The following is a 14,328-nucleotide window of genomic DNA, read 5'->3' on the forward strand; positions in this document are numbered from 1 at the left end:
TGATGCTCAAAACAGATTAGGAATAACAGCAATAAAAGAAGAAAATCACATTTTTGGTAATATTTCTTTTGTTCAGAGTTGAAGAGTCTACAGCTCTTCGAACCAATTCCATTAAATAATCAATGTATTGTTTGCTTTTTATAGATTTTTTGATCCCTATAATTCAGGCAATTTAAAAATAATTCTGTCTGTTTCATATAATAAATGTCTGAATATTCAAAGAAAAACCTTCTGACCCCACTAAAGCAGATCCCATACAAGCCTCTTCCTTAAATGCCTTGTTAACTGGACCATAATGCTACGTACAATTAATGAGATGCTAATCACATTGTCATAGCACATTAAAATTAGACTTCTGCGCTCTTTTGTTATTTTGAATTTTACTTTGTTGTACTCATAGTAGGATTTTTTTTTTAAATCTTCTTTATTTTTACAGTGGAAAAAAGTATACTTGCCTTTCCTCATAGAAGTGTTCTAAAGGATTGCAGCTTAGCAGTACAATATATGTATATGATAATTATATACAGTATATATATATATATATATATATATATATATATATATATATAAAAAGAAGGATCAAAGTTTTGATGCTTAACCTGAAAGGATTATTCCACAGAGCCAATTTTATAAGTGCACAAAGATGACCTCCTTCATAATAAAATATGTGCGACTACACAATTAAAATTTCTACTATCATTCAGTCATTCAGTTCATGACTCCATTCATTCATTGCTTTGTTAATTTGTACCAGGACCAGTTCCCTTTACATGCCATAATCAAGAGGTTTCAGAAGGTCTCTCAAGAAGGTCTCTGGCCTGGGTCTGGCCATGGCTTTCATATGGATGACTGTTGAGAATGTTGGCTCTATTGAGCTGAATTGCAATTGAGAAATGATGGTGCTTGAGATAGCAGGCACTACAGGGATTAGTTATGGATCAAGTAAATTTACTCTTCATGAATAATTCAACTTCAGAATGGTCTGTATACCTTGGTGACCCAGAATGTTGACTGCTTCCTATATGTTAAGGAGACTCTAAAGCTAATGAAAGTGGGCTGGAGGAAATTTAAGTAAGAGTTTCACAAATGTGAATGAAACGCTGTGTCTATGAGACTAAATTAGATCTGAGCAAATAACGACCGTGAAATCAACCCATCTGGAATGCTTCCACATAGGCACCAATGCGATCAGAAAGCACGTTGGTTGCTCTCAGAAAAAGGAACAATCTCACTATATTTTGGAAATATGAAAAAGTGTTGGAAAGTCATCATGGAGTTTATTCATTTGTCATGCCCTGCGATGTCCAGTTATGTAATCTGACATATTCAGATGAGAAAATCAGCACCTGTACTCATCAAGTTTGTCTTTCAATCTGACTAGAAGTTGTGTAATGTGCCACCAGCTTTAAGAAACCATAAATTCATAGAGATGTCGCACCCACTGTTCCTGGTCCTGGGTCTGTGCTACCTCCCTGCGATGAGACGTCAAGTTAATTAGTGAAGAACGGTTGCATAAGCAAGACAAAATATTTTATGTGAGTGGATAAAACATCTTTGTGAACGTTACAACAAATGTATTAGTTGTCGCAGGGATTAAATTGAATAAAATGTAAGCTTTTTTGGTTTTACAGGTATTTTTCTACATAGGTCTGGCTCAAAAGTAATTGATCACATCTCATGTATATAGACGAGCATACATACACAAATATATATATATATATATACTGTATATGCGTTCATGTACAGAATATATACAAAATAATATATATGTAGTTATGTGTGCATGTGTGTCTATATATATACTGTATATATATATATATATATATACATATACTGTATATATATATATATATATATATATATATACACAGACACACATATAATTACATATGTAACCTAAATATGTGTAAATATAGCATTTACAGTCACCGTGGTAAACTTGTTAAATCTAATTATCTTTTGTAATCTTGATATCAAAATTTACAGCATATTTGTGGGTCTAAAATATGTTTAGACAAGTAGTACTTTGAACTTGTTTTTTAAGCAATTTTTTTAATATACTGTATATTCTTTTTAATTAAAAAAACCATTGTTGCCACCTGCAGCTGTTTTATAGCGCTGTGCGTGAATTCCAGCTTCCGCACCTGTCTGTTCATGGAATCTTGCTTAGACTTCATAACTGTAGACTGGGATGAGTGTCTAAACTATTACTCTATATAAATATTATTCCCCATATACACCTCTTAGCACACATGTCACAAAATAAAAAATAACGCACACACACACACACACCAAGAAGATAAAACTCAACTTTTTCATGATATGGCAACACTAAGTAAAAGGAGAAAAAAAAAATATCCATATTTACAAGAGGAAAACACACAAAAGGAAGTGGTGTAGACTTTCAGTGTCAAGCAGAAATATATATAGGCTGTACTCTCATTTACATTAAACAACTCCTTCATTTTGGTTAATTAAAATATGCAATAGTTACATTTATTGTTATTATTATTAATTAGATTTAAATTGCTGAGTTGATTTTAAGAAATTGAATATGATGCATGTCCAGAATATATAAACTTAGACTCTTTTTTTCCCCAGTTAAAGATTGTGAGCTTGAACTTTTTAGTCGGAGCCCCCTACTCCAAGGCTTCATAACTTGGGAACTGCATGGACGTCTGGGGCTCCTGCTGTCCTATCGGTGGACTGGAATTGCATACATCACTTAAAAACTTAATATCATTGAAAGAAACAAAAAGGACAATGTTGTGGCCCTTTCTTGAGTTTAAAAAACGAAACTGACCACCTTTGCCAATAATTGCTGACAAGGACGCGTAAATAAAAACACAAGTGTTCTCTTGACTGACATCGTTTTTTCTGCAGTGGCATCATTGCACAGTATTGCTTCCCGGCGCTTTCTCTCTCTCCTCAACTGTGATCTTTTTTTTTGTCTGTCTTACTTTTTTACTTTGATCAGCTTTCATTCACCTCTGCGACATCTGGACCCATTTTATTTCAACAAATATCCAATCTGTCCGAGGCACCTGCGTCCACTGCTTTCTGCTAGTCCCACTTATTGATCCAGGCAAACCACTAATTAGAAGAGCATTTCCATGGATTTGGCAAAAATATCATATGGCAGTTTTGGGCACCTCTCTTGTTAGGACTGGTCCACAGCAAATAATCATTCAGGGCAAACATCTTTCTGCCTTCTTCCATTCTGCCTCCTCCTCTTCACTGTTGACATATTCCTCTTTGGACATTTGGAATTAACTATTAAAATGAGGAAATGACAGTCTTTTCAATTTCCAATTAAACACTGAAATCCTTTATTGGGAGCAAATTCATATTTCCAGTCTTTCGTCGATGCTTGGATAATCGCATCTTCAGATGGTTATCTGCCTTGTCATTCAGCTAGCCTTTCTCAGAAAACCGCTTCGAGATCAGGATGAAACCAATAAGACTACAGCAGCACCCAGACATTGTTTGCCAAAGGGAACAGGCTAGATCTGGCTCAACTGGCTCTTCTGTCTAGCACAACATGTTTACTGTAAGATTAAATTCCCATTTGAATCCGAGTTTAACAGGTTCATCGACATTAACCTGCAGTGAAGTGTTTAGTCATTTATTTTTCTTCTTTAACATGCAGGCCTACCTTGAGTCCAATAAACTTTATGTGAAATATCTGGGATGTAGCAACACTATTGGTTAGTAATGATGCCTTGTTTTGCTTTGAAAATATGGGAAAATAACAGAACAAATACTCAGTAGCCACATTGTTGGTGGCTTATTGCAAAATGTCATCAAATAGTTCCTTACACAATGCCCACCATGAAGAGCTACAACGGCTATTTCTTCTCTCATGGCCTGGACAGGGTAGTGTAGACTGGCTGTTCCCAATGAGTTGGGCTATGAGACTGTGGGACGGTGGATGGGTCAGTGATTGCAGTGTACAAAGGCCGCTGAGAGGGACCCATGTAAGAAAAGGCTGAGTAGATGCTGGACGGTTGACTTGAATGACCGTAGTAGGAGCCAGACGGCTGATGGTCAGAGTATTCAAACTGAGGTCGGGAAGTGAGAGCAGGAAAGGCAGAGCTGTAGTGTGGCAGGCTCAAGGAGGTATAAGTGAGCTGAGATCCTGCTGCCTGCTCTGAAAAGTGCCCACCTGCTGCAACTCCTTCACTTTTCACCTGTGCTTTGGTGCCTTCACTTGATGCCCCTGCACTCGCTTGCACCACAGCTTGTGCTACGTGATGATGTTGTTTGGAGAGCCAGGTTGCTGAGTGTCCACTTGCAGCTGCCAGGGCACTGCTAATGCCATACCCTGCTGCCACTGCATATGATGAACCCCCTGCTTGTCCAGCAGGATGGCCATTGGGAGGCAAATACTGGTCAAATTCATTTACATCAAAAGGCTCCATGTTGGATATGACTTCATGGCTGATGTCCCCAATATCCATGTTGCCAAAATCAATATGTGGCTTTCCACTGCTGTTTGTGCTGCCACCTTCATTGCCAACTGCCAGACTGCGTCCACCCTCTCTCTTGCTCTCTGAAGATTTGCCCGACTGGAGCTCAGTTTTTGGTGTTGTGGGAGGTGTTGGAGGTCCATGACTCTGGCCTAAGAGAAAAAAAAAATACACACATGATCTAAGCATGTAGACATTGTTTTGTTGTTGTAGGATCCAAGGGTGACCCCATTATCCTGTTTATCATGTAGACCTTAACAGAAGATCTCAAATCCCATTCTCCTCGCCATGTGTATTGCTGTGGGCTCACACCATGATGCATCTCATTTCACAGAATTGCACTGTGATAACCTACTGGTAGTCAACCACAAACACACAATGTCTGGTGCAGAAGTGGTTACTTTGTAGCACAGCATTATCTAAATGGAGAGCTCATCTAGTCAGCTGTGCATAGACAGACTCTGAACACTGTGAATGGAACATTTCCTAGGAATACCAGCTAATCTCTCTCTCAGTCAGCTCCCACCTTTTCTGCACCACACTGCCACTACACTCCACTCATTCGCAGTACAATTGATTCACCCCAGAAAGCATCTCAATTTATGATTCATGCTGTGGTAACTTCTGGTGACCAGCCATGAATCCACACCATCAAGCTCAGAAGAATTCTCCTTGCAGTGAAATGGAGAGCTCATTTAGTCAGCCTCACAGAGACCAATGTGAGCGGAGTGCTTCCTGGTGATTTCACCTGATCTATCTCTTCTTTAGCTCCCTACCTTTTCTGTACCTTGTCACCACTACAATCCACCAGTAGTTCACCACAGTGCAAATCTAGGAGCTGAGAAGCTTTGTGGTGTGAGTACACCGCGATTGACTTGACGACTAGGGTGGGATTTGCACTATGGACGGGTGGAGTGTAGTGGTGACTCTGTACAGAAAAGGTGGGGAGTGACTGAGAATTCGACTGCTAACACCAGGAAGCGCTTTGCTCAAAGTGTTCAGAGATGGTCCCTGTGTGGCTAAATTAAGGAGCACTCCATTTAACTCACCCTGCAAGGAGAACACTTCTGAACCAGGTGATATGGGTTCACAGCTGGCTACTGGCAGCTACCATAGTGCAAATCTTTCAACTGAGATGACTTGTGGTGCGATTAGATGACAATTCACTCATGGTGTGAGTCCATGGCAATCCAAACACTTTCACTTACTTATCTATGCCAGCAAGTGAACATGAAGGCCCTTTAGGAAAAGAGGAAAGAGCAACCAAGGACAATATTGTGCCGTCTTAGGGGTGTATCAGCACCCCCAAACCCCAGACACAATTGTAGCACAACAGTCCAAGTTCAATTAAAGTGTTTTAATGGCAACAATACTTTCTGTACAAAACTTTTTTTCTCTGATCCACTCCCTCATCCACATCCGACTCCAACTCTGACTGCTGAGTCGAGTTTAAGGCTAGCTTTTAAGTTCAGATCTGGGAGTAGTTCTAGGGCTCAATCTGTTACCCCTAGGAAGCACCTCCAGATCTGGCAGGACCCCATCGGTCCTTGTGTCATCAATATTCCACAGCGCCCCCTTGTTGCCCCCACAGAACCCAGCAAGACCATCCCCTCGGACTACAACTCCCATGCTGCTATGTGGGTGTCCATGCTGGGGCCTTCCAGACAGGTGCTGCCACCTGGTGTATTGGGAAACACATTGCCCATAGCAGGCAGTCATCAACTGTCTTGCTGTTCCCGGTACACAAGCCTAATCGGTGTGTCCTTCCTGGGTTGCTGGAAAGCCAACCCTGGTGTAACTGTTGCTGCAGAATCTTTCTGTGCTTCTTTCCTGGTATAGCAGGGCAATATCACTGCTCTCCAACTGCTCTTTTTTTCCCATGGTCTCATGGCCAGTTAAGGGAGCTGGATACCTGTTGGTCCCTCACAATGTGTATTTTAAAGCAACAACAGATGATCATATCCTAACCCCAGTCCTACCACCTGAAACCATTTTATAGTGCATGAAGTTCACATGGTAGGCCATACCTCATCCACCCGTTCTCCAAGGAAAAAGCAAATAGCGTATGTATGTACTGATACTCGAAATAATTCATTGAAAGATATAGGCATCATTTCACATTAAGTGCATTGATGAAATCATACTTATTTTTTAATTACCGCCACAGTGAAACTTTTTATTGTGTTCTTTGTGAAATAGTTGAGATGGAGCTTTAGTCAATTGGGTGCTTCAGCCCCTTTTGGTGTCAGTTTTTCATTAAAAGCTGTACACTATGGGCTCCAGCAGCTCTGAGGTTTCTAACTGGGAATATTTGAAGATTTGTAATTAGAACATTAGAAAAAGTTTGATGAGAACAGACTGTTTACACCAACAAAGCTTGTTAATCAGGTCCACCTAATGTCTCTAAAATGACATCAAGCCAATTTTTACACATCATTAAATCGCCACTGTCTATCACATTACTTGGTAATTTATAATTTAGGAAAATAAGATTAATATCAATAATGTAAAAATTGGTGCTCATATGGTATACGGGCATAAGCATTTTCTTAGGCTAATTTAAAGGTAGCAACACTGTTGCAAATACTATAAGAGTAGAAGTAGAGTTGCTCCTGTCAGCATGAAAGCAGCAGAGTAGTGACATCATATGGAAACTAACACAATATTGGATTCTAGTGCTGGCTCAGTGGAAAACAAAAAGGGGTCCTCTGTGAGTTAAATGTATCATGGTGCTGTGTTGGAATATTTTCAATGCTTAATTTCTTTGAAAATACATGCATTAATGTTTATGTTCATTTGCTGTTGCTATCTTGATGGCTTCATACTCTTTCACATTTCTTTCTCATTGCAGTGTGTCACTGTGTACATATCACTTGTATAGGGTGGTCGAGATCTAATTATGCAATTTTCATTACGTTATAACTTATTAAGTTTATTACATAGGAAATCACCCGAAAAATCCCAGACTATCGAGAAGTGTGTGAACTGACAACATGAAGAATCATCTTCGCGCCGAACTGGAGTCGTCCCCACATAAATCAATGTCATCCAGACGATCTGGATCTTCATAATTAGATCTGGACCACCCTGCATTAGATGCAGCCTATTTAAGAGCCAACAATTGCCACAACTCTCTGTACTTCACTTAAAACTTATTGAACAATGGCTTTTTCTGAGAATGTCATGTTGCTGACCAAACATTTGTAAGTGTCATGAAGGAAGGAGAGGTATCTTGACCGGGATGGAGGATAAAATTTTGCCCGGCTAGGAGTCTATAATGGATGGATTGAGCAGACATTTTTTCTCCAGCTGTCTGGAGTTTTTTTGTTTTTTCTGTCCCCCCTGGCCATTGAACCTTACTCTTATTCGATGTTAATGTTGATTTATTTTGTTTTATAATTGTGTCTTTCATTTTTCTATTCTTTAATATGTAAAGCACTTTGAGCTACTGTTTGTATGAAAATGTGCTATATAAATAAATGTTGTTGTTGTTGTTGTTGACATGGTTGCTGAGAGCATTTAGTTCCCCTACACGGCAGATGGCAGTGCTGTTCAGGACTGAACCCATTTAGGACACCTGCAAGGCATTCTGGGAATTGGAGTTCAGAAACATAGCCCTGTCAGGGTGCTAGGGTGTACTGTCGATTGTCCTGGTTTCCAAATAACCTGGAAGTGCACCAGATAACTTGTGCGTGACACCAGAAAATGTTCCAGGGTCTAGTTCAAAACAAGCTTGAGGACCTGCCTTGGAGAGTCAGAGATGGAGGCAGTGGACAACACTCATGGAGGAAGGAAGAAGGGAGAAAATCAATCTCATATTGTATTCTGGTATTGGTCTTTTGGCTGGTGATTATTGGAAATGTGTTGTTCATAAATAAATATTCTTTATTCGAACCTGGAATTGTGTTGGGTAATATTGTGTCTGTGGTTTGGGGCCCAGTGGTGCCACCTTGTTCTTACATATTCAAGACAATAATTTCAGCTTCCAACTTTAAATGAAAGTTTGCTTTATGGTTTGACTGTCACTTGTTCCTCAATTTTTGCCATTTGAGAAAAGATTTCTTTTTTTCATGTAATAGGCGCTCTTGTCGTTCACAGGCAGTTGTTGCATTAGTGATATCTCTTAGAAAAAGTTATACACAGTTCAATGTGCTGTTAATCACCGGTCTGGTCCAAAAGGAATAACAGAGTTTCATGATCTGGATTTCTTTTTAATTTTTTTATCTTTTCTTGGCCTCTAAAATATTTAATACATTCCTTTCTGGGTGATTTAAAGGTCAAAGATTCAAGATGTTACATTTACTTTTGGAATAGATGTGTTTTCCATTATGTTAAAAATTAACATCATTCTCCCAAGATGCCATTCTGTTTTTGTTATGGCGCCACAATGCAGGGGAAGATCTAGTATGAAACTAATGAAGCTTTAGCTTTGGGGTCTTTAGTCCACATTGCTAAAAAATGTTGGCTGTCTACTGTATGAGAAGGGATTTTTAAAAAAATAATAACACTAATAATATAGTGTAATTCAATACAAAATAATAGTTAAAATGAAAATGGAAAGGTTATTAAAGTATTGAAAAAATAAAATTTGTGGTGATCTGTTGTGGAACAACATCATCGGAGAAGGTAACAGTGGCTACGCAGACCTCGTTGCTGGTTGCAAAGGGACCCCCCCGTAACAGTTCAAGTTCCAGGGCCACAATAATATAAGCCCACCTGTGTCATTTTGTGGCCATTTTTGTGTTTGTTGCCAGGTGGTGTTTGGGTAAGTATAATTGGTATTTTTGTTTAGATATTTTCTGAATATATATGCACATAGTTAGGGGTTTTTGTGGTGCGATTGCTGCCGTGTTTCTAGTTAACTGAAGGTGTGCGGAGGGTGATGTCATAGTGCTGTAGGTATAATGGTCACGACATATGCTTCCTATCTATCCAAGGTTTACAGACAAATACTTAAAAGATTAGAGTGAGCTAATTTAGTTACAGTTGTTGGTAAACAGCTTTCGCTCTACGTATTTTGAACAATGATTTATGGGTTTGATTTTTGGTTTGACAATAGTGTATTTTTGTCTTCTTGGTTATGGATTTTTGCTTGTCTTTTGGCTTACATTTCTTCTTCTGGTCCCCTTATTTAAAAATATTCTGTCACTCCTTCCATGACAGAATACTAAGTAAAGCCAACCGTAAAGGTTTGGGGTGTGACATCTTGGGATTCAAGGGTATGAAAGGTCAGCGTCGGACATTTCCTGGATTGTCCAAGCTTGTGCAAATTCAAAGAAATACTTACTGCTCTATTTGTGTGATTTATTTAAAAGCTATTGGGTTACAAGCCCTTTTCTGTTTCTGATTACAATTTATTCCATTTGTTTTTTCTCCCTAGCTTTTGACCCTTTTACTGCTTTACAATTCCTATTACACGTCCATGGTACTCTTATCTAAATTCCTAAGCTTGCCCTTTCAAACTCAATTACACTCTTCTGATGCTAATTTCTGATTAAAGCTGCTGCCATCCTGTGTGGTCAGTACACACAGGAAACAAAATTGCGAAGGGTGAAAAAAATTAAACAAGATACACTGCTCAGTTGTTTCAGAAAGCTTGGATCCACAGCAGAGTAATTCTCGTAGAATGAAAGAAGATTTCTAGACAATAGAATAAATAGCATTTTCTCAAAGAAAGGGCAGATTGACCACCACGTTTTTGTGGCTGAACCCACTTTGGAACTTGCAACATTGACCATTAGAAGAATAAACTGATCTGATATTTATCCTTCAACATGGGAAAGGGATGGATTGTTAGTCAAAGACTTTTAACGACTTTCCTGCACTGCTAGCTGTATTGTTTACATTTATTTCCCACTTTTTCTTTTTTTAACGGCTCTCTATTAATTTCCTAGGTAAAGGATAACCTGACATAATCATGTCATGGAGGTATGACAACATGACCCAATGTGTAAGGCAAGGCACCTGATGACACACATAGCAATCCTCCCCATATAAAAGCACTCCCTAAAGCATGATTGTCAGATTGCTGACTACTTTGGTTTAATTAAAGAAGGTTGATTCTATTATTTTTATGTTTTTCCTAGCAGCTTCTAGCAATGAATTCCTTGCTGACAATGTTTTTGATTGTGTCTTTGCATGAGTTGTGTGCTTTTTCAGCTTTTTCTTTTTTTCAGGACTAGAATTTTTAGTCTTTGCTCATTGGGAGCTAGTTGGCTAGGCAGCTACTCATGTTTTACCATAGAGTGCCAGCTGAGTGAAGCAAGCTCTTTTAAACCTGACCATAATTCATTTCTTTTTCATTCTGAGAAATTGGGCCTACTAGGGATTTGAACACCACCTGATATTCTTGCTTTACTTCCCTGCTACTGTAAATGTCCTTGGAGACACAGTAGCATGTTGGAACTTTGTAATTATTTTTATGTTTTACAATTTTGTTCCAGCTGAGTACTAATAGTAAATCAAAAGGCATTTCACCATAACAGGTGTTCTGGGACGTCATATACAAGGTTATCTGCATTTACTGTGACAAGAAAAAAAACAATGTAACAAAATTTCAGGCGAAGGATTGATTTAGATGCTTTGTAACTGAATTGACATGGCACATATCCTGGTTTTCTGTCACTGACGTCAAGCACAGAGGTACTCGTTTGGTATCTTGGTTGCGTAGGATATTGTAAGGGGGTGGAGGTCATAATAGCTGTAGCCGGGTCCTTTGTCTTTAGAAGCAATTGAGGATACATTTTGCAGTATTGTTTGGAGCAAACCATAAGGTCTAAGAGTGTTAATATTTGTTATACTTGTTACCACTGTTTTTATATTGTTAGTTGTTGTTATTATTTATTTATTTATTACTATCTAATTTAAATTATTACTATCTATTCACTTACATATTTAATTATTTTTTTATTTAAAGTACAGTATAGTTCTTTACATGTATATGTAACACATTAATTTGTGCCAGTGTTTGCTGCAATATGATGTATGGATGATATGACAATAAAGACACTTGACTGGCCCTAGAAAAGTTTTAATGTTTTCATAAACCAGCGTTTATCAACCTTTAAGTATTTGCGACCCGAGTTTTCATAAGTTTTAACCGCGTCCCCCTAAGGTTTTTTTGAAAGGAGCCCACTAATACCAATTTGTTCTTTTTGAATTAATATCATAGATGCATATTTTATTATACCTACTTAACTTTTATCGACACTTATCTAACTCTATATTTATTTTTCTAGTATCAGAATGTAGTTTAAGTTAATTTGTGTTGGTTTCAATATATTCATTTTTCATATTTTTGATTCTTGTTTTCTTTTTTTCACATCTTTGCGCCCCCCTACTTTTTACTTCGCGCCACCCTAGGGGGGCCCACCTCACAATTTGAGAACCACTGCAATAAACAGTGGATAAAACGCAAGGAAGAAAAGCAGCCCTAGCAGACGAGACGTTTTGTAGATAGTTTTGGCATGCTTAGTTAAATGTAATGTCACCCCATATGCTAGCTTGTTCAACAATGAATTGCCGTAATCCTCTGTCTTAATTTTTTCCCACATCAAGCAGTAAATGCTACTGTTGTGAAGTAAACATCGTTAATATGTAACCCCTCAATCCACTCAACTACTCTGGTTTCCTATAACATATTGCTTTAAAATTCTAACTTCTACTGCTAACTTACAAAATAGTTAATTTCAAAACTCCACACTAGCTGTGATCATTTCATGCCTCATGCAGATCAATCAAACAACCGAGATCTTCTGATGCCAACCTTCTTAACGTTCCAAAAGCTCCATAACCTTTGATGAATGCTCCTTTAGGTTTGTGGCTACTGCTCTCTGACATTTTCTCATTAGGTTTGCTCCATGAATGGTTATTTATATCACAAAAATCCTGTAGCAATATTCACTCATGTGACTCTTCTATGCCACGGCACTAATTCTGATTCTACTTGAATGTCTTTTCTTGTCAATCTACTCCTGTTGATGTAGTTCATTACTGAAGTTTCTATCCTTGAAATGTGTATTGAACAACTTTATACTTTTGACTTGTATATTCTTATTTAACTGATAAAGCACTTTATGATGGTGTTCCTATGACAGAATGATTATAAATTGATTGTGGCTGGTGAGGTATCGACAGTTCTTCAGTGGATCACCTTAAGATGTCCAGTCACTTACATCTACACTGGTGCACATATCAGAATATGACGTGTGCATTGTGGTTCTTTTCAGAGTGGTCTCAAGCTTGATTTGATACAGCATTCCCAGTAAGTATTTTGTTGGAGACAAATCATTATGATATGTAGCCAATGGTACTCACCATTTTCAATTTGTTATCAAAGACTGGAGATTTGACCCATTTCAAAAATGATAAAAGTAATTTTCACTTGTTGGACAACAAGGATAAATAGGATGGATATTGTATCCTTTCCCTCAGTGTTACATTTGTGCTGTCATATTTTTTATAAAAGGATTTAAAGGAAAAGCTTATTTGCTAAACAATGAAAAAACAATCTTGGAAATGAGAGGTTATTAACAGTTTTTGGCATATTTAGTGTGTGGCACAGTGACTCAGTGGTAGTGCTGCTGTGTTACAACCAAGAGACCAGGATCCAAGTCCCCAGTGTTCCCTATGTGGAGTTTGCATGTTCTTTCCATGTCCATGTGGCTGTTCTCTCACTGTCTTGGAAGCTGGGCAGATTGGCACCTGATATGTATGTATTCACCCTATAATGGGTGGGCACCCTGTGTATGTATTGTTTCTGCATTGTTCCTGATGGTTAGTGGGATAGGCTCTAACTTCCCCATGACCCTGATCTAGATACGTGAGTTAAGAAGATGGATGGTATATTTAGTTTTTGGTATATACTATAACTTTATTACTAATTGAAGTCAGGCACAGCAGGAAAAAGCAGAGTGAACACATCAAAGATGTCCTCATGGCCAACATAAAGTAACGAAATATTGATATCTGTTCCTGGAGTGTCATACTTTTGGGTTGTGTTAGATGGAAAGTCTGTGAGAAAGAATTTGAGGCCAAATGTTCCAAATATGAAGTTTCACAAACTGAGCACATCATGACCTATTCAATAATCTTTCTCCATTCACTTCACTGAAATATATCAACTCAATAAAGTCTCTCAATAAAGTGTGTGGATCCCAAATTTGTCCCATCAGCCCTGCTCAGTAAATAATAACAGATTATGTTAATGATTTATAAATTATTCTTTCGAGTTAGTATCTCTTTACATTCATTACTTAACATAAAATAAGAAAGACAAAAAATTGTTTGGTTGATTGAACATTTAGTTGAAGGTTGTGCTAAAATTTATATTGATTATTTGTGGGAAAAAGCACTGAAATGGAGTGGCAATTCAGGAAACACTGCAGAACATAATGAAACATCTGCTAGTGGGATGCTTTACCAAGGGAGCTGTATCCTATGTTTACTGGGTACCGTAGATATCTATATTGCACTGCACCCACATAAGTCAATGGAAGGAAAGATCTGATTGGAATTGTGTTATGATTCTTTAAGGACAGCTTACTCTGAAGTCATCATGATGAGTTCACTCACCAATGGATAAGAGCAAGATGTGGTGGAAGGATCAAGAATAATTACAGGCCCAGATTATCTTACTTGGGATCATTCTGTCTCTCAGATGTAGGGCAGCTAAAAGATACAATGGTGTCTTTAAGGCCAGTTGTAGGCCTAGGGGTACTGTGACACTAGCAGTCGCAAAGTCAAGTTTTGTGCTGGCATCTCTGTCTAAAGTACATGTTTTTTCCTAATCCAGATGTAGTTCTAGGTGGGACCAGAACTGATCTATAGCCAGGAACGCTGTGGTTTTGGTTTTTAGAGA

At 38.2% G+C, this 14,328-nt stretch overlaps 1 protein-coding gene across 2 annotated transcripts in view; it reads right to left on the bottom strand.

Annotated features, from left to right (window-relative positions):
- Positions 1 to 2,085: 2,085 nt before the first annotated feature.
- Positions 2,086 to 14,328, bottom strand: part of sox10 (SRY-box transcription factor 10) — a 32,333-nt gene continuing 20,090 nt past the window's right edge. For both annotated transcript variants that reach the window (XM_039765607.1, XM_039765606.1), the window contains exon 4: positions 2,086 to 4,621. In XM_039765607.1, coding sequence (XP_039621541.1) covers positions 3,861 to 4,621 — 761 coding nt within the window. In that variant the 3' untranslated portion in view covers positions 2,086 to 3,860. The remainder of the gene's footprint in view (positions 4,622 to 14,328) is intronic.

Source organism: Polypterus senegalus, chromosome 10 (assembly GCF_016835505.1).
Source record: "Polypterus senegalus isolate Bchr_013 chromosome 10, ASM1683550v1, whole genome shotgun sequence".
Classification (NCBI taxonomy): domain Eukaryota; kingdom Metazoa; phylum Chordata; class Cladistia; order Polypteriformes; family Polypteridae; genus Polypterus; species Polypterus senegalus.